At 42.1% G+C, this 27,829-nt stretch overlaps 1 protein-coding gene across 1 annotated transcript; it reads right to left on the reverse strand.

The window, feature by feature from the left end:
- Positions 1–19,179: 19,179 nt before the first annotated feature.
- Positions 19,180–26,135, reverse strand: SYNJ2BP (synaptojanin 2 binding protein). The gene is made up of 4 exons (XM_065754760.1): positions 26,008–26,135; positions 22,235–22,371; positions 20,663–20,758; positions 19,180–19,808 (listed from the first exon to the last, which is right to left on the reverse strand). Exons 1-4 carry the CDS (start codon positions 26,072–26,074, stop codon positions 19,671–19,673), a joined length of 438 nt encoding a protein of 145 aa, XP_065610832.1. The 5' UTR covers positions 26,075–26,135; the 3' UTR covers positions 19,180–19,670.
- Between the last annotated feature and the right edge of the window lie 1,694 nt (positions 26,136–27,829).

Genomic DNA, 27,829 nt, shown 5'->3' on the forward strand with positions numbered 1-27,829 from the left:
CCATCAAGAACTCCTTTTAGTTCTTGTTATCTATTATTTGATGAAGGACGGGGAAACAATCCTGTGGATGGCACAGTTCCTTTTTATTTTTAGATGTAACAAAAAAAAACACATTGAATTTCAGCAAATTGAGTTGAATGAACCTTACTGATCTAGAAACCAAAACTTGTCAAAGTATTATTGGATATGGCAACTCCTAGCTTTCCTCTGCAAGAGCTAAAAACTTCTGTTATTGCACCACAGCAACACTGCCTGTTTTCTTCATGAAAATAAAGCCCTGTGGAATACGTAGATCTAAATGGTGTGTCCTGTATCATTTGCTGCTCACCACTAAATAAGACAGATGACATAGCCTGGCAGGCAGTAACACAACAATGCAAACCCTTAGTTGGATGAAAGTGGCAAAGTGACAGATGATAACTATGCTTCCTTAGCACTACCAGCAAATAGCTTGGGCTTGCACACACACCAGCCTACTAGTGCTGGGACACACCTCCTTAAGTGGGAAACAAAGAAACCTGCAATTGACATATTTACACAAAGGGGAAATGTTGCTAGCTGGATGAGAAAGCAAAGATGGTTCTTTCCAGCGCCAAACCAGCTGAGCACATCTATGCAAGGCTCTACTGCAACACAAAGGCATGCACAGTGAAAGCCTATAGAGTGAGTAAAGGGTACAGCCTGAGCAGACATGAAGAAGATACAATGGGAGGGCACACTGTGCTGAGGAGGGTGGATGAAAAACCACGTGGTTCAAATTCCTGATGCATCCTTGGTCTACTCTGGAATGTCTGTCTGTAAAGCTCTGGAGGGCTCTATGAGATGCAGGACACTACCAATTTTAGCACACTAGGATGGAGAGCTTATAGACTTAACAGTTCTTCAAAGAATTAAGGAAAGAAGGGCTAGACCATGAACAGCATTTGATCCATAATAAAGTCTGGAGCCAACTGACGGGTGAAGTCACAGGTGCAGATTTCATCCATCCTTAAAGGAATCAGAATTATTAGAGCTGATTTTGAAAAGGGTTGTCTGATTAAATTGAAAAATACTGACATAGTAATCTTTTCCTCAAAGGAGTTCAGGGCCTCATGATATATTTATATTACGTTTATATGTGTAGTGTATATTAAATATGAGGGAAGAGTATACATTCATATATACATAAAGATTCACATACATATAAATAAACCAACTTTTGACAAGAGCTCAGTGCGTTGTTTTTCTTTGCATTATTAACTTTCGCAAAAATCCCTATAGTCTGCTCCCCAAAAGCCTCTACTTCTTTTGGTAAATCCCACTGAGACTGCATAGGCAATCAATGTTTCCTGGAGGGGAAAAAAAATCTAAAAACAAAACAAAACAGCCTTTGAGATGAAAAAACAGTTTTTACTAAAAATGTGTCACAGCAGAACAAGTCCCATCATTATCAAGAAAGGAACTGCCTGACAAAATGGAATCTCAGCAGGCATTCAACCTTTCACCTCTCCCAGCTTAAAAGCATCCCAACCTCATCAACGAGCAAAAACTCTACAAATTCATCCTTACAAATTTAAGCAGCACAATTTCACCTTAACCATCTAGTCGCACATACACACATCCTCTCTCTCCCTCTCAGAGAGCTGGTATGCTAATAAATACAAGGGAGTTAGCTGTGCTTTGTATTCCAGGCATACTCCAAAGGTGCTCTTGAGATCTTGCTCTGCTGGTGGAATTCAGCTTGGTCTCATTTGCAGCTGTTACTGAGATTCCAGATGGAATCAGATAGAGGTCAGGTGTTTTCCATTATCTCAAACTACACTGCTTTTAAAATCTCCTTGCTAATCCCATCTCCTGAATGTGGTAAAAAAAGAGAGATTCAGATGCTAGACTGTGCAAATATTGGTTTGAGGGAAATTTCTTAAAATCTGCTTAGTGGCATCTCCTGCTTCTGCCACTCAATCTCATTCAGCCCTGAAATCCTATTCCCAGCAGCTGAGGGGCAGACAATATCTTTTGCTACATGTCTGCCCACATATACCCATAACAATTCAGAATAATAAGAATTTTGCATCTACGAAACTCACTGCTGGCAGTAAGGAGACCTCCACACATGCAGTCCTTATAGATATGCATAAGGTGTGCACCAGGACAGGATTAACCTACCTTCCATTCCAACCATTTTCATCAGAACTACATCCCCATCACTCCTTATAACTGCTCCATTATTCACCACTGGCCAAAGAACAAAATATGACCCCGAGACTACAGTGGAAGAGTGGATCAGTGATTCACTTAAGAACTGAAAAATCCACAACAGAAGCATGTTTCATATGTGCATGAAAGACCAGTGTTGTGCAATGCACACAGTGGTATTTCCATCCACTCTGGACTACTAGGGACACATCTTTGTGAAGATGACTATCACAACTTGAAGCTCCACTGTTTTTCCTTGATGTGTCTTTCACTGGATCATTCACACAGACAAAATACTTTGTTAATTTTATCTTTAGATGTACTCAACAAAGGTAACACCTGACGTCTGATTTGTTGAGGCCAAGCTATAATGAAACCGGTACTCTCACCTCTCGCTCATACCAATCCCATCCTTCCATTGTGCCTGGCCTAAAGCATATTTTATTGTTTCCTGCAGATTCAGTCAGACATCAGGAATACAAAGATTTTACAGTTACGGTATGAATTTGGAGTCTTCCACTCTTTCTGAGTTACACTAGTTGCACAGGTGAAGGGAGAAGATGGATAGGCTCATCAGGACCAATCACGTGCTGCGTTTATGGCAGATACAGCACATTATCTGGAGGCTGTTCAGCTAGCAATGCTAGCATGAATGACAGAATTTGCCATATTCTTCCTGCTTCCCCTTCGATGGTCCAGCATTCACACAGATGCTACCTAAAAAGAACAGCGCTCACTTCTGAGCAAAGTTTGCAGGCAGCGACTGTCCCTGCCCCAAAAAGTGGACACCATTTCTCTCTTCTCCTCTCTCAACGTCAGTGCCACTACTGTTGGATTTATCATAGAATTAGAATGGCTTGTGTTGGAAGGGACTCCAAGGATCATCAAGTTCCAATTCCCCCAGCAGGGCCACCAACCTCCAGAACTGGTACTAGACCAGGTTGCCCAGATCTTGAACACCTCAAAGGATGGAGCATTCACAACATCTCTGGGCGCCTGTTCCAGCACCTCACCACTCTCTGTAAAGAACTTTCCTCTGACATCCAATCTAAACCTTACCTCCTTGAGCTTAAAAGAACTCCCCCTTTGTCCTATCACTGTCCACCCTTATAAAAGGTTGATTCCCTTCTTGTTTATAATTCCCTTTTAAATATTATAAGGCTGCAATGAGATCTCTTAGCCTTCTCCAGGATGAACAAGCCCAGCTCCCTCAGCCTGTCTTCACAGGGGAGGTGCTCCAGCCCTCTGATCACCTTCATGGCCCTCCTCTGGACCTTCTCCAACAGTTCAACATCTTCCCTGTATTGGGAGACCCAGACTTGGATGCAGTATTCCAGATGGGGCCTCATGAGTGCAGAGTAGAGAGGGACAATCACCTCCTCATCCCTGCTGGCCACCTCTCTTCTGATGGAGCCCAGGATACCACTGACCTTCTGAGATGCAAGAGCACACTGCTGGTTCATGTTCAGTTTTTCATCCACCAGAACCCCCAGGTCCTTCACTGCAGGGCTACTCTCAAGGTGTTCTCCCAGTCTGCAGTATCTGGGATTACTCCGACCCAAGTGCAAAACCCAGCACTTTGCTATGTTGAACTTCATAAGGTTCAAAAAGACCCACCATTAGAGTTTGTTGAGGTCCCAGGTTTGGGATAAATCAACAGGAACAAGCTCTGTGGTGATAGCAGTGAGAAGCTAGAAGAGACCACCAGGAGATGTGAAAACTCTTCAAGAAACCGTTTCAGATCCAGGTCCTCTAGGAAAGCTTTCACTTCCCTCAGAAAAGCCCTGGAAGACTGAGTGACAAAAGTTTTTCATCAAATGTCCTTTGCTCTGTCTGACTGTATGAAACCTCTTCTGTTTGCTAAGGAAAGGCCAGGCTGGAGGTCTGAGCACTGACAGAAGAAGCCTGCTCCCACTCAGGTAGGATGTCAAGGTCAATCAGAACAGAGCTCACAGCCATAAAAGTTTTGCCTTCCAGCAAGTCAGTTCTAACCTAGCTCATGCTGCAGCTCTGATCTGCAAAGGTGACAGATGTATTTTGTTTATTGCTTACTAGATCAGAGCCAGAGCAAGAATTCACTGATCATACTCTCTTCTTTCTTCACTACCAAAGAAGATGTTATTTATCTAAATGGAGAGGAGGTATTCAAGCACACAAGGTAGCTGCAGGACGATGCTCAAGGAACCAATACAATCAAAGGAATGTAAAGAGTATATGTATGAAAGAAAAGTCTCTCTCCTGAATAAGCCATACCTGCCAAGCAAGATATCTTGTTTTAACACATGGTATCTTTGACATTTACCTTCAGTCATGAGGAGACTTAAGATTCACAAGTGCCATAACTATGTATGATTCATCAGCTGTCTCCACAGGACTGAAAAATAAATGTCATATCAGATTGAAACCACCATCTATTTTATGGACGCTTATTAACACATTAAATAAATGTGCCAAGTTTGTTTTGCTTTGAATAGCCTAAGATTTGTTTAGGATTTTTTTGTTCATTTTATATTCAGCTTCTTCACGAAACAAATTACACTTTAAAAGCATTTTTATTTTTAGAATTCACATTATTTGCTTTAAAGCAACATCCTCCTTCTAATATACTGAAACTACAGACAGAAGCAATTTTGACTTCAGGAAGCAAACCCAAAAGACACATGGAACAGAACAGGTTTCACTGATAAGAAACAGCACCAATTTCCGTCAGGAATCACGGCACAGAGGAAAGAGGAACTGTCCTACCACACTCAGAAAGCGACACAAGGTCTAGGGAAGAAAAGGAAGAGACCGAATGCCAGACCAGTATGGGTGAAGAGCTGCAGTCCAAGTCTTCTAGGTGCTGAAGGCCTCTCAGACAGTGATGAGAACATCCTTGGATGCCAAAATCTCTGGTAACTGAAGCCTAAATTCTACTGTAACACAATGACCTTACAAGAGAATTGTATCCCCAAGAGAAGATTCTCTTCAAACAAAAGAGGTAAGAATATCCCTGTTCTCCCTGCTACTGTGATTTCTTGCTGTTTTCCCTGCGTCCCCGGTCAGCTTGGCTTGAATTCTCATGTTGATTGTGTACAGTGGCAAAGGCTTCACTTTCTGGATGAGCTTGTAAAGACTCCAATTCTTTTTCACATTTTGAAAGCCTGGCACACTGTGACAGCTTGCTCTGAGCAATGCAGAAACAACCTTCGATAAAATTTCACAGCCCCAATCTCTCTTTCTCTGCTCTTGAACCCCTAGAATGCTGTAAGGGCTCTGACTGCTTCTAGACAGGTGGGTACCAAAACCCAGGGGGACTGGGTGCCATCTGCAGGACTGGCATTTCATGGCCACTCTATCACAGGGAAAGAGTAAGAGAGGCAGGAGGAGAAGCTAAGAGGGGGCAAAGTGAAGACCTGAACCCTACAATGCAGACAGCAGCAGCTGCAGTACTGCAGGATGCCCCAGCACTAAGAACAGTGTCTGACTGTGACTACAGAAGAGCTGTTTTGTTGACGCATACCACCACACAATTTGACATATGCTGAGCTGGCCTTACCTACTACTGCTGACAACAGCTGAAGCTGCTTACAGCTGCTTACAGTTTCAGCTTGGAGGGTATTCTTGAATTGAATCCTGTCACTGAACACAGACACAAACGCACATTCCCATATTTTACAAGCTAAGCATTGATTTTGAATAGTTCTCAGTCAAATGTGTTTTGCAGGTATTCCATGTAAAGTACAGGAATGCAGAACTCCGTATATTCAAAGCTGTACTCTTGCAGGGGAAGCTTATACACATAAAGCTGAATGCATGAAAATGGAGATGAAGTAGATGTCAGCCAGAAGTGACACACTCCAAATACTCCTGGTTTAACTTTCATTAAAAGTGACAGGATAAAATGGCTCTCACAAAGGTTTGATACTATGAGCAGGATACACTTCCAGTATGGGTATCTCCTAGCAGACAAATATTTCAAAGAGGAACTCAGCTTATCAGTTTGTGCAGCTCTGTTCCACTTAATTAAAGCATTACTAGTAATTAGGAAACCCTGCTGACTCTCCTTCAGTCTTCTTCCCAATCCACCCTGCTCTTGAAATTCAAATCTGAACTTCCCTGAAGTGTGGAGGGTGCTTCAACTCAATATTACTTTCAAACCAGTATGCAGATAAAGACAAGCAATTGCATTTGGATTGAAATTCCAACCAAAATATCTTCGAAGTTCAGGAGAAAGAGTAGACTGGAATCTGAATTTTGGAATATTCACCCTTGTTCAAAGATACTAAGGACATATTCAGCCACTCAATGCCTTTCAAATACATAAGAAATGAATTTGACCTGGTAAACCCTTTCTGCACAATCTAATTCTGGGGCTGAAGTTACCAATTGTTTTTTACCTTCCTGGATGATCGACTGTAAAATACCATTTTTGTCCTGTAACTTGAAGCAGTTATGGGGGCTAAGGAAACTCAGTAGACAAAGATAGAATGTGCTGAAGCACAATATAGGTATATCAGAGCAAGAGTTGAGCAAAACTTCATTTTGTTCTGGAAATAGAAATAGAATAAACACACAAATAGGAAAGGCATTTTAAGATGTTAGACCATGTAATCTGCATTTGTATACAACATGCTGTTCAGCTTTGGTAGAAGATTTTGCATGAGTAATATTTCATTAAATCCAGCAACCCTAAGAGCTCAAAATGCACTCTACGTCACCACTAGCAATTCTGCTGTGATTCTGTCACTGTACCACTGAATTCAGGAGAGACTCCAGCCTGTGTTTCTGAGCATTAGGAACACCATCAGCTGCTTATTTGCCTCCAGACTTCCTGTTGCCATAACTGTTGATATTTGAAAGAGGGAAAGATAAAGACAAGGAAAAGAGAGCACATTTTGCATACAAAAATCTGCCAGTATTCTTAAGAAATCTCCAACTCTGAACAAGATACAGCAGTGGAAAGGAGCTGTTAAAACAACCTAAATTCCTCATTTCTGCACAGAAGCAAGTAATTACCCCTAAGGGTTGCATCTATAGGTTGTAATAGCTTTATGAAATCATCCACAAAGGCAAAGCACTACCTGCTATTTTGGGGGGTCATCCACTTTCTTCACTGAAATATTAATAATTCCTGAATCATGTGGGCCATCTGTAAAGGGCTGGCTTTGACTGCTATACAATTTCAGAGCTTGTGAGATTCACAAAAGCCCAGTAGTAGTCAGTGAGTTCACAATAAGCTGAGCACTGACAGCTGCTCAGAAGAGTGCCTTAGAAAGGAACATAGGAACATAGTGCCTTCCACAGAAAATCTTCTGGGTTAGCACTCTTCTGATCTGCAAAATATCAGCAAAAACTGCAGCTTTTCTTTGATAAATCAACCAAAAATCACACTCTCTTTAAGGTCAACTTTTGTTCCAGAGGACAGGAGCGCAGAAAACACACTATTATGTTCTGAAGAACCACAGGAAGACATCTAGAGAACAGTAAATAAAGCAGATGGCCCAGAGTAATTTGAGTGATGAGAAAAGAAGAAAAAATGAAGTTCATGGAAGAGCAAATAAGAGTCCCTACCCAGAGCTCACCTGCAGAAGGTGGACCAGAACTCTCACTTTAGAGCAACTTCTGCATTCAGTAACACATCTTCACATCGATATTTTTGTAAACAGGAAGGTAGCATTAATGATCTTAGTGGAAGAATTAGGGATCATTAGTATAAACAATCCAAAGGGGTTTGGACTGCAAGTATCAAAGGATGAGGTCTGGATGCTGATCTTCTAAACAACAAGATACAGAGGAAAAACATGCAGCCTCACTAAGTTCAGCTTCTCTTTCAATAACTGGAAAACAAGTTTGTTTTTCTTAATTTTAAAAGGTTCAGACAGTAATATGAGCAAGTTAAACCTTGCTCACCTTCTTAATGAATCAGCTGAATAGCTGCTGGAATGCAGAATTCAAAGATAGCCCTGCAGGATTACAGTGCAAAGAAAAACTAGTGACCAACTTCTATCTTTTATCTTTTTAAATAATTCTCAGTAACAGAAGGTTGGCAGCAGAATACATCAACTTTCAAAACTTGGATGTTTCTTTGCTTAAAATACACACTAGTTAACTGGTAGAGAAGACAAGCAATACAACAGCAATACTTCAAATGATGCCACTAACAGAAAAGCAATTTCTATACAGGGAGGTGAAACATTTTATCTGACTAATGGATGAAACAGGTAGAAAAGAGTCAGCAGACAGGCATGCTAACTCTTGAGATGAACCTGTCTGTTTACAATTCTAATAGCTGATTAAATTAATGGATACTGGTTATAACAGCATTAACATCATCAGTATTTAGGAATAGGATTACCAGAGGAAACTTGATGCAAGGTAATGACTGTGCAGTTTCATAACTCTCCTCGCATCTTCTTAGCACCTCCCACAGAGCCTCTCTCAAATAGCCAGTACTGGTCCCAGACACAGACTGGTAACAGTCAGCTCTGAATTCAGAAGACCTCTAACACAACCCAAAGCAGCAGCCACTCTGTTCCCATTACTCACATGAACGTGCACTCAGATGACTGCTGACTTCTCACACAGGCTTTTTAATATCACTTTAGAACAAGATGATTTTAAACAAGAGCATCAACTACCACATCTGTTTTGGCCGTAACAGAAGTAGCATTCAGGGTTCATAACAGGAATTCATCCCTTGGTAGAAAAACAAATTCTATGCTGATACATCTCACTCCAATATGAATTCCTACAGCTCAGTAATTCAGTTCATTTCTTTATGAAGCATCCAGTCAACTTTAAATTCAGTACTGAAAAGCACAGCAAGAAGTGATAATTGAGACTTAAAAATATGCTCAGCTCATACTGCATGCAAGCTTAAAATATAAAAATCACTTAGCAGGTTTTCTAGTTAATGGCTTAATTTTCCCTTCTGCTAAGCCTCTCATCTAGTAGAAAGTATCACTTAGCTCAATCACTAGGTTTCCCTGCTAGGAAACTGTTGTTTAAAACTTTCCTGTTAACTTGCAGAGTGCAAAAAGCAGCTTTGTGCAGATAATAGCAAGGGTTGTAATAGGGAACCATTTGCAAAGCTGAAAGTATTCTTCCTGTGGCTTTTCAAAGATCCCCCTAGTAGCAACGTTGTTTATATTTCAGACAAAAAATTATTCTTTTAAAGTCATAAAAAGCAGAGTTTTATGAAAGGGCAAACTAAGATAGTTTGTCTTGTCTTCAAAGTAGGAATTTAGCTGCAGAAAACATCAAAAGCTCTAGATCTTCAAGGTTGGTTTTCAGAATCTATGCTACCAGTGGGCAAAAGAGCACATGCTTAACATGGATAACTCTTTCAAGCCTCTTTGCACTTCAGGGCAGATCTTCACTGCTGTGGGACAGTTACACCCTTTCCTGAGATACCATTAAGTACGTGAGGTACCTTTTTCAATAGCTGACCAGAAGCAAAGTTATGTCTGTGAAGGTCCCCTCCATGCAGGGGCAGAGTGGGGCTTCAGTAGAAGCTTAGAAAGTCAGCAGCAGAGTTGAACAAACATCTAGAGCCCTAGCACATAGCTGGCATCAACAAACAATTGCTTAGACAACACCGACACTGCCCACTTACATAAGTTTTTCAAAGTCACCACTCAGAACGAACACTTGATCCAGTTATGTATATTTGAATTTGACATCTGGGCCTCGTTCCCTTGAAGTTGTTCCTCCAATGGCAAAGTTCATTATTAGTATGCTGAAAGAAGCACAATTAAGAACATCCCACTCTTCAACACAGATTATTGCACTGACAGGCAGAGTTTCCTCCTACTATATATAATTGGACACTTTCATTGTGCCCAATAAGCAGGCTTCCAAAACTGAGTATGCGCTGGTAAAAGATTAAAGCTCTCCATTCTTCTGCCCTCCTCCTGCTCTTTTGAGCTATTTAAATAATCAACATGTACTCTTAGCTAGGGGCAAACAATGCATCCAGTCAGTGATCCCAGCTCATCTTGCTGGAGACTCTCTCCAATGAGCCGTGTGTGCAAGCAACTGGGAGCAATGGCTATGAGCCCTGAGCTCTTGAATAGCCTGTTGTTAAAGCATGGGAATGAACACACAGGTCCAGAGATGATAAGCTTAAACCATACTAACAACTGCTTCAGAAGGAGTTCCTTCATCAATAACAGCTATTAGCATATCCAAGTCTGACTCATCTCTTTCACCATCTGTGACAATATTTCACTGGCATGAATTCCTCGTTTTCCCTTGCTTCACAGTCTACTTAGCATTCATGCATCCCAACTTGTAGGAATATTTTTGGCCCTTCCTCATTAAAACAAAACAAAACTATCGACATATATTTAGATTAGTCACTGTTCATAACCAGGAAATCATTTGAATCACTAACTCTCATTGATTATGGATCTTCAGCAAGCAGGCCATGATTGTAATGATGGATAACTTCTGTGTGTATACAGTATTAAATCAGTTTTTCAGCCCTACTGCACTACTCACTTATAAGCACATTCAGATGAAGAAGGCACATCAAGTGTCCTCATGAAAACCACATGGATGAAAACAATCAAATACTATATATCTGAAAGAATTCACTAAGGCAATGTTTAAATGACAGAAACATGTCATTTATGGTGGTTTCACAGAAAAATCTTCCTGTTCTCCACACCTGAGAAGTAATCCATAAGGGAGAAGTACAGAATACCTTTAAAAGGTAAGTTAGGAAATTCAAATTTCTCTCTAAATCACAGTCTCAAGATGACAGCTTTGGGGCACACCAAGATTTTCCCATGCTAATCCAACCTTGTCCCACAGATGCAATTATCTCTCTGCCTACCAGTATAAGGGCAAACAAAGATCTCTTCTCTATAGGGAAAAACCACTTTTCTCTCAAGTTGTCTGACTGGTTAATACAATAAAGTTAAATTCAGAGAAAATGCATCAGCCTGTATTTAAACTCAAGCCTCTAATTAACACGTGAAAAAGTTCTGGCATCTCTCCAGCGTATGGAGAAGCTGGTGATAGGCAGAAAACTTTCAGAATTAGGTGGAGAAATGTGACATCTGCTTTGCCAAAGGCCCAGAAAATAAATAAGAAAAGAAGGAAAAAAATGCATTTTAGGCACTGAAAAAAAAAATACCACTAGAAGGCCACAGAAAAGCAAAGCTTTGAAAAACAGTTTCCACTTCGGTGCTCCTAAAATAAATCTACATTTGACAAGGAAGAAACACGACTCTGCCATTCTCCTCCTGCCACGAACTCCAAGTCCCAGAAGACATGTGGCAGGAAGTACGTAGACCTAATACCGCTTTTCTTTTGACAAAGTATGCCATTTTTAAGCTCTGTAATGGTTGCCCCTATTAAAGAGCAGCCTACAGTCTCACTTCTAAAATGCTCAATATCACTACTGTCACAACAAATTTCAGCCAGGTCACGCAGCTGAGTAAATCCCTTTAACCACTTCAAAAGCAAGGGCACGTTGACTTTATGCAAAAAATAAACCTGCAAGATGGAAGAGCAGAACCTGCTTCACAAAGAATCAGCATAGATGCTTACAAGGTACTGACTGAGCCACAAGCAAATGGTGCAACAGCAGCTGATTCCTGATGGTTTCAATGCCTTTCTCTCTCTCCAGACATCACGTGTCACTGGTTCCTTCAAATCCAGTCCACATCTTTATACAGCAGCATTCACCTTGAACAGTGATATGTGCTCTGATGCCAGCATTTAAAATAGCACTTAGAGCAGTAAGTAAGAAAAGTAGTAAGTGGTTTCCCTGAGGGGAGAACTTCGATTGTTTTTCTTTCTTTTTTCTTTTTTTTTTTTTAAACCACAGCCACAGAAGTCCCTGTGCTGGACTGCATTTGTTTTATTCTCAGCTTCATGCCACAACTGTGCGCTTTTGTTCAGCTGACCAGTGCTTTTACAGTCCCCATTTAGGATTTTTAGAAGTATTTATACATTACAAACAAGAAAGTAACGAAAACGTGACATAGCAGCACTTCAAGGAGAGGTTAATCAAGGCTTGCCAGGCAAGGAGAACTTGATCCGGAACAGCTTTTTCTTCCTTATCCCAACACGTGTAAAGGTTCACACAAGAACATCTGAAGATCTGTTTCAGTATCTGAGTGGAACACAGTAGAGCCCATAAATCGTTACACAGTATAATTTCAGTAGAAATTCAAACACTTCCTTCTAATTGCAGCTAAAAGAAAGTTAACAGACTGATCAAATTCCTTTAAAATTTCTGTACAGCGCTTTCTTGGTATCTTACAATTAACTGACAAAGCTGGTATGACTACTAGGGAAAAAGAAAACAAATGAAAAAAGCACTCAAGACCGAAATTTCTTTGCAGAACTCTTTTCTTCCAGTGCCTGGCTGGCAGACAAGCTGGCTTTCCGTGGCACTTTTACTGCAATTCAGCCACATGGCATGCGACAGCTCAGCTGGGACTCAGAAGCCCCACAGCACTGCAGGGATGTGGATGAAGTCTCTGCTTCTGTGAGACCTTTGGGCCTTTCTGGCCTTCCTTTCTACTCATTTCTCACCCTGACCATGATCCTCTAACACGGCAAAGCCAACCACAGGTGAATACTTCCCCTATATAAGGGCATGTTGCAGCCTATGGTATTATCTTTGCCATTACAGTGTATGACCTGCATGCCTTTTGTGTACCTGTTCACAACAGTGGAGCATAAGCACAGCTGCATGACGTGTTTTCTAAGTTCACTAGAAACCATTCTAGTTACTCACACAATAAAAACAGGAATATACATCCACATAATCATGGATTACTACTCACTTTTCATAATTAAGTCTCTGAACTGTATACCCAGACTCTGTATCATATTTGCTATTTAGAAAGAAAAAAAGAAGCCACAAGCAAAATAACAAAGGAATGGGGATAGAAGTTGTTGTATCTTTTTAAACATTTAGACCTTTACTGAAACAGGCTGAGAAGAAATGCTTGCAAAAGTGAACCCACCATTCTATTGTATATGAACTCATGTATAACTTAGGTACTTAAATGAGATAATTATTAAATATTTTGCCTATTAACAAAGCAATTTCTTTCAGCCTGAGTTCCCCTCACCTGGGAATCCTCATGCTAACAACTTTTAACATCAGACTGCTAGTATCTCCATTGTTCTAAATTAAAAAATAAAAAGAATAATTTTTAAAAGTACTGTCCCAATGAATGGAAAATAACCATCGCATCATCTAACTTAGACTACTTCCAATTTAACAGCTTGATGTTCTTCAATTGATGTTAGCAATATACCTTGAAAACCAACTCAAAATTTAAACCGATTCAGAGAGACGGAGCTTCTAATCTATTTGCACCAGTGTTATTAACATCCAGATTACTTCTAGTGGTTCATCAAGTGCTTAATACTAGTGAGAATTAAAGTAGCTGAAGCAAGCAATAGTCAAAAATGAAAAAGGAGCATGGCATAGAGCTCACATTGCTACTTCTCCATCCCCACAAAATGCTGCCTTTAAATCAACCAGTTCTGAGTTTCCCAAATTCTCCCACCCCAAGTTCAGACATTGTTTTCTTTACATCTCATTTGACTTTCTTCAGAACACTTCCCTCACACAATCGCTATGAATAAGAACAAACAAAAGGTTTCTTTAGCACTTCTTTTCTCAGCCTGCTCAAAGCCTTTCCCTATCACCTTCCACAGGTACGTTGCTAGCCACAGACATACAGAGAAGTACAGCTCTCTTTCTAACTCTGCCTGCCTCTGCAAAACTAGCTTGCTTGCTTTCTTTGGGCTTCGCGCAACCTGCGTTCAGCTGCACTTTCCCAAGTACTGGATGCATTGCCATCTGTCTGGTGATCACTAGCCAAGATCTGTCTATCCCTCCCATCCAATCCACATCAGTAGACAGTACAGAGATGATGTGGACTGATGCTCTCTGACAGCTGGAACCACCATGCACGATCAGGAGCCTGGGGAGGCACGGCATGGACGCACCACAGTGGGCAGATGTGGAGCTGAAAGTTACCATGACAACACTAGGGGTCTTTCAAAGACATGCCTCTAACTAGAGGCCAGTCATTACTGCTGTTGAGTGTAGCACCGTGCTTAAAAAACAGATATTCAGTCAGATAATTGATTCTAGGATATCTCTGGGCTCAGTTTGGAGCTGATCAGAGCCTGTTACCAGTCTAACTGGACAGCTTCAGCTACATCATACAAAAAAACACGCTTGGTGGTCTGGTCATCTGTCCTATGACAACAGATGCAGCAGACAGAAAGAGGGCTGTCACACAGCTAAGTGCCAACATCCGTTTCCAAAAGGAAGAGAAAAGGAGTAAGTAACAGCAAGTCTGACAGTTGGTTCAGTGCATAAGTCAAAATCTGCCAGTGCAGCTCACATAACCTCTAACCACCTAAAGGGACATCGCTGAATTAACAAATAGCAGTATTTGCTGATACCAGGCAAAAGCAGCAGTTTTTCTAAGAACAACTGCCTTTGCATCATTGCAAAAAATGCAAGCCAGGCACAAATGTTAGGCTGCTGAGAGGTGGTGAAGAAGGATGAGAGGGAAGAGAACCTTATCAGAGGGAGACTTGGCTGGAAGACCTGCCCACTGAGTGAGAAAGCAGAAACAGCGCCTACTGACAGAGGTTTTACTTCGCACACAAGCACAAAAGCTTGGCAAATAACTGCCAATCAGACACAAGGCAATTTGAATAATTGTTCGGCATACTTAGCACAGTTAGCCTCCTTCAATAGGAGCACTATTCTAGGAAAGTTGGTTTTAGCAGCCAAGTGTGAGACGCACAGCCTTCCCTGTAGTGAGTGAAGTCTGCCAGAATCAGTTACAGTAGCAAGAAAAAAAGTTTTCCAATATGACAAGGACAGCCATGGCTTGAGTCTACACAGCACTGTTCTTCATTTTAATCAGTGCACACTCTCACAGATCCTTTTCTGAGGAAGCTTTGTAAGGCACAGAACATCCCTCAGCTGCATGCAAGGTCACAGCCAGAGCTCCTAATAGGAAGCATTCTGAGAAGGCAGCATGGATGCAGCATCAGTTTGCCTAAAGCCAGTCACAAGGAAAGCCATGAGAGTGCAGCTAAGACTCTCACAGACTTCTCCATGGAAATGTTTTCTCAGGACCACAGCTGTGAAACACAGTCCCATAAAGCCATGTCAACAAGTTGGGAAAGAGGAGGAGAGGGAAACTGGCTAATAAACTCACCTGATGAAATTACTATGGTAATTTAATATTATCCTTGTATCTGCTTCCTCCAGGAAGAAAGCTGATAAAGTTTAACAACCACTCAGATGGAATCTGCTTAGCACTACACAACATGCTGATACACAGGTTTTTGAAAGAAGATGCTATATGCACTCAAAGGGTGGCTGGGGCTGCCAGAGACACCTGGGTCCATCTGACCCAATCCTGCTGCAGCAGGGACACCCAGAGCCTCCAGACAACCTGTGCTAGTGCTCAGCCATCAAAATGTGCCCATTAAACATACAAAGAATCCAACAATCAGAAGATAGCAACAATTATAAAAAAAAAAACGACATTGGGACACCGCCTCTGTACCAAACTCCATTCAGTATTTCCACCAATCTGGCAGAAGACAAAAATCAATATTGCTACAGATTGTGGGGTGAGCAAATTATACTGCAGACAAAGAGTAATGTAGATCTGTCAGTGAGCACAGCCAATTCAAATATGCATTCATTCAACAAAATGCAAAATACTGATACTCTTACCAACATCGTGTAGGTCATATCTGGGCATGGGTAGAGGATTTAGAAGTCAAAACTCATATGACAGTCAGCACAAGTTTCTAGTGTCGTGCAATTGAGCAAAATGGGCTGCCCTTTTGGTATAAAAAAAAAGAAGATGAAGTGAATTTCTCTCTCTACATGGCAATGATGTTTGTACTGTGATCTACAGGTTCTGTACAGCACTTCAGAAAGTAAAAGAATTGAAGGAATACAGTTTACTAACTTAAGTTTACTACTTTAAGCTATACAGTTTACTACTTTAAGCCAATTCTTACAAGTTCACTGAGAATCTTAAAGGGTTCAGTTGGCTTCATTTCTTAAAAGTAATATGTGAAAGGTAAAACAATTACAAAACGCAAGCACCCTCACAGGGAAAAAACCCTCAGCTATTAGAGGCCTCTTTCATAAAACACCTAACAAGCCAGTTCCTGGAACCTGAAGGAAAACTGAAAGTAAGATATCTTTCCCTTCCACATGCTCCGTTTTAGTTTGCTTAGGTAAGAAGTGCCAGAAGCAGCACACCTCCCTATCTTCAAATCCAGCCTGGTTGCTTTTTCTCACTGTTACACCCAAGTCAAATATACATCATTAGTACATACAGTTGAGGAAACTTAGTGAGACATAAATGCCTGAAATACATAGGAAGTTGTAGGGTGAATAACCCAAAAGAATAGCATTCACAGAAAATAGTGAGGAGGATGGTATAATCCAGATGGTAAACAGACAACCAGTAAATAAAGAGAGGCTCACCAATAACTCCACACAGGAGGAATCGCCAACAAGAGATCCTTCCCTGGTGGTGGTGGTCAGCCCTTAAATGGGTCTGGGAGAGGTGGAGCCAGACTCCACCCCTTCCAATCACACAGGTATTTTACTTCACCTGTGCTTCTGTGGCTGACTCAGTGCTCACCTCAGGTGACCAATCAGTGGTTCAGGCCGTGATTCAACAGTTCCCATACAGAAGTCAATCAAATTAAGTGGATTGGTCCTTACACTGCGGATATGGGAACACAGGCTCAGCAAGTTCACAATAAGTTGAGGGGATTGATGAGAATGAGAAAGAATCAGGGGTAAGAGTTTCAGCTGTCCTAAGTGTTTTCCCTAACATACTCTCTCATTTTTTGCATGTGCACCCTGTCATCATTAGCTTTTTTTTTTATTATTTAATTTACTTCTTCAGTAATGACAGAAAATGTTATATTCAGTGCTCAGAATAAAGGCGAAACACAAGGCTATGGAAACTGAGTGGAGAAGGAAACTCTGGAAAGCACAGAAAGTTTAGGTGATATGGGCTACTTGAGGTAAAGAAATACTAGTCACAACTCATAGGGCTGTTGAAAGTCAAGGTGATTTTTTCAATAAATGGGACATGAGGTGGCTAAGGACTGGAAAGAGGATTGTTTGGTGGTATCTACATATATTTTTGAAGAAGGCAGAGAAAGTTAGTTAACTAAAAGCCACTATTCTGGAAAAAGGCTACTTCTGGAAAAGCCAGCAAGTTAATGCAACAATATTAAAGTAATTCAAATAATTGTGGAAAAGAAATTCAAAGGAATAGCATGCACCAGAAAGGTCTTCAGCTGCTCAGTAAGCCACATGAATTATTTGGGCTCTGGAGATAACTCTCCCCCCATAATTTAATAAATTGCCTGCAGAACAGATAGCAATCGTGCCTGAAGAGCATAGAGCATTCTCTTCTGACTTCAATGGTAAGAGCAAATAACTTCTTCCTTAGCTCCTCATCCTCCCCAGCTTGTTCCACACTCCTTTCTTGCAGGCAGACAAGACTCACACAGATGTTAACAAGAGAAAGTTTGTTCCTCAGACTTTGTCTTGCTCTCTGCACCTTTGTTTTGATGGTTGGAATAAAACAGTGTCAAGCTGTAGTTGTCCACATTAAGACACGTGTGCTCTACAAGGACACCAGAGACAAACATTCAGAGCAGGTCACAGGCAGGTACACTGCTTCTCACTGCATCTGCAAAAATCTGTCCTAACAGCCACCCTCACACAGTCCAACATAACTGATGGGCCCACCAAAGCAAGTCGCTGCATGCATCAGCTCAGGCTATCAAACACCAGTGCATCAAGTCTGTTCCTAAGGTCCCCCAAGAACACAGGGAAAATTCCTCCTGCTTAAGAGAGGAGACTCTCTTAACAGTAGAGCAGTTTACATGCCAGGTTAAGATTTCACATGGCCTGATTGCTCTGAACCTCTGTGGTGATTTAGGAACAGCATACCACTTCTACTTCCTGCAGATGGCAGGACTACAGCCTTGAGCAGACACACACTTTCAAATGCAACATCAATGTCCTGTTAAAATAACAACAAAGAGAAAAGTAAAGCACCGAGACACCAGTTTTTCTTTGTTTGAATATGTATATTACATATATGATTTTTCTTTGCATCATACAGACCAGATCATGCAGTGTGCTTTTCTTTTACAAAAATAACAACAACAAAAAAAACCCACAACATTTGGAGACAAGAGAAACGGGTTCTTACCCCAGAGTTCAGGTCAGCTGGAGCATTTGAAACTATTCCAATCACAGTGAGGAGGTAAGTTTCTGCAGGTAAATTCAGTAACATATTTTCCAGAGAAAAGGTCTGCCCTTCAGTTGTATTTGCTAAACCTTACTCTGTCTCACACTCGGCACCCTATCTCCTGAGCCTGTGCATCACATCAGTCTTCACAGCAAGCCATAGCCAGGATGATCTCAGACTGCTCTCAGCTTTTACTCTTTCAATCACTGTAAGATTTTCTGACCATAGAAAGCAAGTTAGCTGCTACAGAAAAGCAGTATTCCTCCTACCAAAAATAAAAAACAAAACCCACAACAGAAATTTTTCACCCAGAAGATGTAGACTTCAATCAGCTTGAAGGATGGAGGTACTACTGCTTCATTACTACTTGAAAGACTTCTGCAGCTTCAGCACGAACATATCTCTTGCCATTACTCATCCTTGTGTTTCAATTGCCTGCACATCTCTCTCTACCATGCTAGCAATTTGTGGAAAACATACTCTTTTGAATCCTCGGATTCAGTAACCAGCAGCCATTCTGACAACAAAAGACTTTCTCTAGCAGTGGACTGTCTTCTGTATTTCCAGAACTGGCAGAATACCTCACCAATACTGTATGTTAGTGTTAAAGCAGCAGGCATACTGAAGATTTTACCAGTGAAACTGTAGATTAGATTTTATACATTTTTCTTAAGGCATTTATTTAGTACAACAACAAACAAACAAAAAACCCAAACAGAAAAAAATAAGATACCCTCTGCATTACTTCTTTTTATTCATGGTTCAGATACGGATCATCAGTTCCAAGAGAAATTCAGTGGGAACAAGGCAAAGCCTCTAGTGAAAGTTTTTGATTTAAAACCATCCCACCCACCCTCCCAACTTCTTTATAAAGAATCACATCCTAAAACATGGAATAGATGAGTGCGTTTGAAAGTTCATGGTGCAAAAAAGAGGGAGATGGCTAAAAATTTCTCATGAGTTTAAAAAAAATACAACACAACAGCCATCCCACCTATTACGTGAACACAGTCATCTCCTTTCCCCTGTTCCTTCCTGCTTCCATTCACTCTGCAACAAATCTATATATAAGGAAGACCAGCAGCAACTTTATGATAGACAATGATCCTCTTTGACATCAGTCTGTGATAAGACGTTAATCTCTATCTTTAAATTACATCATAGCTGTGTAAAATACGCAGTGATATCCAAAGCGTGTACTCTTCACATCCGGTGTCGATACCTCAACAAGATCCAGACTGCTGCTGCAGCAAGCGCCAGGCCTGGTACAAGAATGGCTGCTAGGGGAAGCCCACCCGAGTCTCCACCTCGATGACCCGCTGGGCCATTTTCTGGCTGCAACTACAAGGAAGAAGAAAGCATTTGTGTCAGAGAGGCCACTGCAGCCCCCGGTTCTGTGTCAGGACCAGCTGGCTCTGTAAGGACATGCAAGACGGTTTCCCCAGCTGCCTGTGCACACACACAGGAGGGTTAAAGCAGCTTCAGGTGGACTGAGCTTCACCCAGCCACTAGCGGGCACCTCTTCCTTCAGTAATTTCCACTGTTTTTCCTATCTGCCCCCCATGGAAAGTTCAAGAATTCTATTCCTTCATTAAGGAAGTAGAAAAGGGGTCTCATCCCTCCACCTCCCACCAACATGCTTGAAGCTGATCAAGGATCTCCTTTGTCAACTTCAGTGCTAGCCAGGGATGTTCAGGCAGCAGCAGAGGATGAAAGGATTCCTCTTTTTTTATGTCCAAAACAATGCCAGTACATTTAAACTGACACAGTAAATGTTCCTTTGTGCTGGGCTACATGCACATCTCACCACTAACGTGAGATGAAACAAGAAAGTTTTGACTCCAGTAAGATTTTGGCCTCTGAAAGAAAACTGGAGAACGTGGGATTCTGCCTTCACAGACAAACCTTTGCCTCTGAGAAAGAGATGCAAGAAAACACAGCATAGTACAGCAAAAGAAAAACCCAGGGACTCCTCCAACCTCAGCACTTCACTGATACACTTATGAACAAGTAATCCAAGGTACGGACACCACACTCACTGACTAGGGGAGGCTATGCAGATAAATTCTTTATATGCATAACTTACACTGAGCACCTGGACACTGCATTTTTCTGCTTCATAATAGAGAAATAACAGCCATAGAAGCCAGTCTATATGGAGCCAGAAATAAGCCTAAGAAGCAGGTTAAACGTACCCTGCGCTGAATTTTCAGAGACACATCATAGCCTGCATTTTTGAACAGTTCCACAGCATCCATGTGTCGCAAATTCTTCAAGTCTCTGCCATTGATCTAGCAAAAAAAAAAAAAAAGAAAAGAAAAAAAAGGAAAAGGAAAAGGAGAACCAACTGCTAAAGGGCACAGACAGGAGCTAAAAATCTTCCACAAAATTCCGCTACTGAGGGCATGACACAACAGACACCAACATCAATGTTCACCCATTCATACTACAAACACATTTTTAAGTTGGGAGATAACATCAGAAACTTCAAGACAAAATATAGGTTTTTTTTCCAACACCTCTACCTAGTGAAAAAAACAAGGCCAGAAGACAACAGTTGTGTCAATAGCAGCTTATTACATTGTTGCTTTACTGGAAATAATACTGGTGTAACTGTGATAGCTAATGAAAAAAAAAAAAAAAAGAAGTTACAGCATAATTATTATTGCTGTTAAGAGAGTATCTTTCCAACATTGTGTCCTCTACTAGTATGCCTTTGAAAAGTTTGCTTTGAAAGATGGATGAAAACTTAAATTTAAAAGCACATTGGTGTTAAAAAATAAAAGACATGCATGTTGGCATCCACTCTGAAATGCTACAATTTCTCTTTAACTTCTCATGGCAGAAGGTTTTATAGCCTGTTTAAATTCATTCAATAACTAAAGATACTCATCCCATTTTTTTTCCTCACTGTTTCATCAGCATTACCTCTAATTGCATCCCTTGAGATCACACCCAATTCCTCCTCTCTCTCAACACATCTCGAGAGTCCCCAAACACATGAAAAAAAATATTAAACTGTCAACAAAATAAAGAACAGTACTCTGTGGTTTAATTTAAAGTCATTTTCTGCATCAATAGTAGGCTCTAACTAGTACGAGGTACTCAATTCATTTACAGGGACTAAGAAGTTCACACGTGGAACGTAATTAAGTATAAAATAAAATTAAAGAGTATTCAAAGATCATATATCACACTAGGAGAAGCTACTTCTTCACCCATTGCTTTTTGAAGCGTGTTGTCCTGTGTGACTGACAACAGAAGAACAAGGGGGACTCAAACTTGGATACTTTAAAACATTTGTCTAAAAGGAGGGACAGTCTGTATTACTCGAGTTGCAGTGAGTTTTACAGCCTAGAAGAATTATGACCTAGAAATCCTCCTGAGAAAGGGAACTGGTAGTCACAGAATGCTAGTGGGGAAAAAAAAAAAGTAAAAGTATTTTACTTCTATGTGGGTAAATAACGATCCTCTGTGAACAACAGAAGGCATGATGAAGTCTAAAGGAAGGCAAGTCACAGAGGAATTACAAATGCAGCACCAAAAAGCACCTCCTGAGAAAGCAGAAAGAGATGGGCCCATGTGCAGAGGCACTCATCTCCCTGGTGCTCAAAGCTCTCCTCAAATCCCCAGAATATCTCCTCCGCAGCTCTTCATCAACTGTGCTCATCACATCCTTCCTCCTCTGGAGGCAAACCTGCATCTCGCATCACAGCACTCAACACAGTACTTCAAGATCACACAGGGTGACAGAAGAAAAGGCTTACCGCCAAAATTTTATCTCCTTCTTGTAATCGGCCATCAAGGTGAGCTGGCCCGTCCTTTTTGATCCGGCTGACATAGATGCTGCTGTCATTAGAAATGACCTGCTGATCTGTCCCACCAACAATGTTGAAGCCCAGCCCTAAGGTAAGCCAAAGAGAAAGCTGATGAGAGAACACTCATTCGTTCTTGCTGCTGTTGGGGACTGTGCCCACCCACGCTGTCCTGTTTGCTCCACCATGCTGAAATTCATAGCATGCAAATCAGCACCGTCCTTCCCAGCCATCTTTGTCTAAAAAGAAAATCAGTTCTTCCAGGCAGGGGAGAGACCCTGACTGCAAATCTTTTCATTCTGCAAAGCATCAGTTGAGAAATACTGAGGAGCACATCTCCACTTCTAAGATGCCAGCTCAAACCTCAGCAGGAATTCACTTCTTCAGCACAGAATGAAAGGAAATGGAAGCATTCTGTGTTTCAAAGGAGGCTGCAGCAAATCATTACCTTGGAGAGCAAAAAGGAATCATCTCTCACAGGTTTCAGGAGTTAAAGAAGGCAAAGAGTACTAGTCCCTGTCAACAGATGAGGAAATGGGCAAGAGAAGCCAGCTTGACAAGAGCTCAGCAGCTCCCATCCACGCTTACAGGGCTGTGACCAGCAGCCTTTGCCTCCAGGAGTCACAGCAGATCAGACACAGCTCCATCAAATTTTATGTATTCATTTTGTCCCATTTCAGGAGTTCAAAACATGACAGGAAACAAAGTTCTGGGATTTCAAGTAAAACACAAAGGAATACACATACATTATGTAGAACTGATGTCCACATTTTTGTTAAGTTATGCGTGGTTCTTTAAAATAAGCCTTGTTTACAGACCTCTAGCTGGACCCAGCAGCTGGATTAAAGCACAGTCAAAGACAAAGTCTTCTGGTTTCCTCAAAACCCAGAAGAACAAACTGAATTCAAAATCTGGAAAACCACACTCTGCACTGCATGTACAGCTGTATTCCCCTGCCAAGACTAATACATGTTAAGGGATGGGAAAGATTCCTAAGAGGAGTGTTGTAATGAAAAAAAAGAGAGAAAAGACAAGAAGGAGTAAAGTATATCAGCAAAGTAAAGTGAGGAGAGAAAAAAAAAAAACCCTTTATTTTTCTGATATAACACAGTCATCTAAAACCTACTGTCATGGACAGCTGAAGGCAAATTCTCCCCACATTCAGCCAGGCAGGTTTGTTTTCCTCTCTCATTCTCCCGAAGCTGGGACTAGAAATGCTGGGAAGCAAAGTAGAAAGTGAAAGAGTAAAACACCTCGTGCCTGCTGGGAAGCAGTATTTTTAACTAGTCACAAGGGACCAAAGGTTGCATGAGATGACTCATGGCGTAAGCATGCATCCACAGCTAGGAAGCAGAGAAATATTAACAGTGACCTTGACACACCTGTGCTGTTTCATTTTATTCACTCCTGTTCCTGGCAGCTTCAGACAAATGAGGAAGAAGATGGGAGGAGCAACAGAGTGAAGAAACAATGACTTTTCAGCTGGAGTCATCTATCACAAGGGGCACTTGTGCACAATAAGGCACCCTTCAATGGGAATTAAAAAAAAGTAAAACCATCTACCAGTCTGAAAATGATTTGCCACGAAGCTTCAGGGAAATCAATACTATAGAAAATACAAGTTTTAATCAAGTTCTGATGTGTCTATGTATATATATATTTAAAAAACAACACAATATAAACAAAAATATATTTTCACCTGTGGTTACAATAACAATCTAAGGCCACTGTTTTCATCAGCAAGGACAAAACAAAGAAGGAACAGATTTCTGCGAGGCAGCAATGTATGCCACACTGAGTTAAGTACCTGCAGGACTCAATGCAGGGCTTTTTCACTGTCTTTCCACCTCTGTGCTTAGAATTCCAGTCTGGCTAAAAATACCCACCTTGCCATCCCTTCAGCTCTTCTGCTATTGTCCTCCTTCCAGCTTATGTGTTAAGAAACAGAGTATAACCAGCAGAGAGGAAGGGGAAGAGAGCACGAGGCATTAAGTTCCTCACCTTAGTGAGGAAGTGCAATGACCAAGCTTTAACAGAAGGTGTGGGTGTAGCTTCTGACCTTCCCATGCCTCCTTTACCCCCAAAACATAAAAACTCCCTCTAACAATACTAAAAAAAATAATAATACAAACATAATTTATAGGATTTTGAGATACTAAAGAATACAAACTACAAGTGAAACCTGCAAAGTTATTTAGTTTTTCATTAAACCAGATTTTTCTGCCTTCCTTCAGCTTAGTAATCAGAAGGACATATGAAAAAGACAAGACTTACATGAACAGTTTGGCTACTATAAACACATTCTGCCCTTCAGTAAACTTCTGCCAGAGACATTTATCTCCAGTTATATTCTAGAAAATTAGACAGCCAAAACTCAGATTAGAGAGATCGTAGGATTACACTCTGCTTCACGGGTTTGTTCCTTCAACACAAATGAATGACAAGTGATTCAAGATCATAAGGGGCTGCATGAAAAACAGACAGCCCATCCTACTGACCAGACAGGTGCTGCTCACAGCAATCATATCTACATTCCAGTAGCCATTCTTCTGGTGAAGACCTCTCAATTCTGTCCTTCAACATCCCTTTCCTGCTCCTCAGAATTTTAGGTGAAATGTTTCCAAACGCATGGAAGGAGCTTCAAGGCAGAACTGGCTTCATTTTTGTTGGCTGAGGGTCACAACCATGCCAACACGGCTGTGCAGTTCTCAGAGCAGTCACTCCACCTGCGGCTGCAAAACAAAGTGTGCAGCCAAGTCTGATCCTGTAGATCGCTACCAGGAGATCAGAAGCAGTACAGAAACAGAACTCTGCTTGCAAAGGGTCTGCCATGCTGCCTAACCACCTGCATGTACTCAAACCCATCACTCACACCAGTCTACAGAAGCTCACTGAGGCAGGACGACGGAGGGAATTGCAATATCTGTGTTACCTGCACAGCCTATGGGGAGAGCAGGGTTGGCCTTTTGCCTTCCCTCAGTCAGTCAGAGTGGCTGTGAAGATGCTGGTGCTGCAGCTCACAGTCAGGCACAAGAAGGCAAAGCTCTGGCCCGTGGCCACATGCTGCAGCTGGGCAGGTGGCCGGGCCGGTTTCATTCACCCATGTTTTAATTAAAGAGAAGGCCTTGTACATCAAAGCTCTGACTTCATAAGTTCCCCACAGTTTGCAGCGCTTCAGATCCAGGATTTTGCTTCAGACTGGGGCACGTGTCCCTAATTTGCTGCACCACCGACAGTGGTGCTTCAATCCTGCAGCAGAGCCAGCATGTGTCTAAAGGCCTGTTCACTGCCACGGGACTGAGACAGGGCAAAGCAAAGCCAAACAACAACCCGCAGACTTCCCCATTCCCTTTTCCCTCACAGTCAGCTCAGCACCGTCCCAGCTGAACTCAGAGGTCCCCTTCAGCCTCGGTGAGCTGCCTTTATAGGGCACCACTGACTTCACGTTGCGGGAGCGCCCCTAGATCTGGGTGTCCACCAGAAGGGCAGCACACCTACCGCTCCACCGGACAGCACGAGGAGCTGAACAGAGAGCCACAGGCTTCCCTAAAGCCGCCGCGCTTCCAGTAGAGAAACCGACGGCGTTTCGCCGCGCCGCTACAGCTCGCGGTGCCCTTCCGCCCCAGCGCCGCCCGCCCGGGGCTCGGCAGGAGGCCGCTCCCGCGGAGCTCGGGGCTCCCCCCGCCCCTCGGCGGCACACCCGGGCACGGCCGTCCCGGCCTCACCTGAGGGTCCCCGGGTGAGCCTGATCACCTCCTCAGAAACTCCGCCGCCCGCCACGCTGCCGTTCATGCTGCAACCTGAATGTGAAGTCGGCCGCCCGGGAAACCGCTTTCGTTTCCTCGGCGGCGGAACGCTGGGAGTTGTAGTCCGCCCGGGAGGGGCCGGGCCCGGCGGCCGTTGCAGCCCGCTGCCGGCAGTGCCTCCCTCGCTGCGGGGCTCGCGGACCGGTTAGCAATTCCCGCGTCCTTTTAAACCGTTACAAAGGCAGGTGGCGGTTTTCTGTCAGTCAGCAGCAGCGGCGATTGTTCGGCTGGCACACCACTGTATTACTATAGCCCTTCGTCCAGAAATGATGCTCCTTCAGAGTAAAATTCACACTGTTGAGATCGACTCCTTCTGCTGAGCTCTAGACGTTGCTTTAATCACATAATAAAACTGCCGAATGGTATTTCCAGATTCCTCATGCTTTCTCATAAATGACACGTTTTACATCTTATTAAAAGAAACGCTTCTGTGTGACATGCTGTAGACCTATGACAGCGTATTTGGGAACAGTTCCCAAGGTAATCATAGAGTAAAGCAAGAGAAAGGCCCAGAGGTAGGCGGGTATAATAGTGCAGGAGTTGTAAGGGTGGGAGAGACACACAACAATCCCAAATACTGCAGAAGCACAGAGCAGCCTCACAGATGGCTGTTCTTGCAGCAATGAAATCCACCACATTTCTTGGAAGGTCACAGCTCGCCTCAGTGCTTCATTTTTAAGAACCCAAGGTACAAACCAAGAAGAACAGCATACCTTCTTGACTGCATTCATTAACTTTAAATAAACAAAGATAACATTTTAATCAGTATTTAATGATGTTGCATTAGACTGTAAGTACTCAGAATGTGTTGAATTATTTTGATAAGGGATCAGCCAGCTGCGCTCAAGGGCTACTGGAGATTTTCCTAGGAGCATCCAAAGCCACAGCTTCAATGGTCTTTGCAAAGTGCACAGCAGTAGCAGTAGGTGTTCTGTAGCAACTACTGGTATTTGCACAATTTGAAACAACTACTAGCTTCTTCTGTGGAATCAGGCCTTTCCCTCCTAAGCCATTCCCCTATTTCCCTTTTATAAGGAATCTTTGCAAGAAATTTACTTTTCCACTTACCTGCTGTTGAGCCTTTATGAACAGGTCACAGACTCACAGCAGTCTCGAGGACCACAGGTTGAAATCCACTGTCCTGGCAGAAGGAAATGAAACTTTCCAATTGTTGAGATCAGTAGTGCTACACCATACCTCATTCCGCTGGGAAGATTTCCCCTCACTACCCAGCCATCCATACTCCACACTATGCTGCAGAAGGACATGCATCAACTAAGTGATCATTTGTTTGTTCTGCGCATGAATACAGGACTAAAACAATACTGGATCAAAAATATGCACACCTCTCCAAGGAAACAACAAATGTGTACTGACTGTTCAAATGGCTTGTAGCAGTTTTTTTTAAGGGAAAGGCTTCTCAAACACAAAGGTGCAGGTGGCAAAGAGGAACAGGTGAGCATAATGCATGGCCTGGTCACACCTTGGTTGGTGAAGAGCAGAAATGATCATATCTGTGACACCTTTCAGATACTGTTAGCTTTAACTGGTGAAGGGAGATAGCAAGGCTACCTCTCCTCCTGTAATGTGGCCAGATTTTTGCAACGCACATACACGTATGCATCTGTTCATATGGATACCCATGCAGACATTTATACGTATCTTTGGGCTCTCAGTAGAATGTTTTTATTAGATTTTTAGGTCATCATCATTTCCTTCAACCCTCTGATTTAGACTAAGG

The sequence above is a fragment of the Cyrtonyx montezumae genome, unplaced genomic scaffold (genome assembly GCF_038088225.1).
Source record: "Cyrtonyx montezumae isolate F1298 unplaced genomic scaffold, pur_monq_1.0 scaffold_10, whole genome shotgun sequence".
In the NCBI taxonomy this organism is placed as follows: domain Eukaryota; kingdom Metazoa; phylum Chordata; class Aves; order Galliformes; family Odontophoridae; genus Cyrtonyx; species Cyrtonyx montezumae.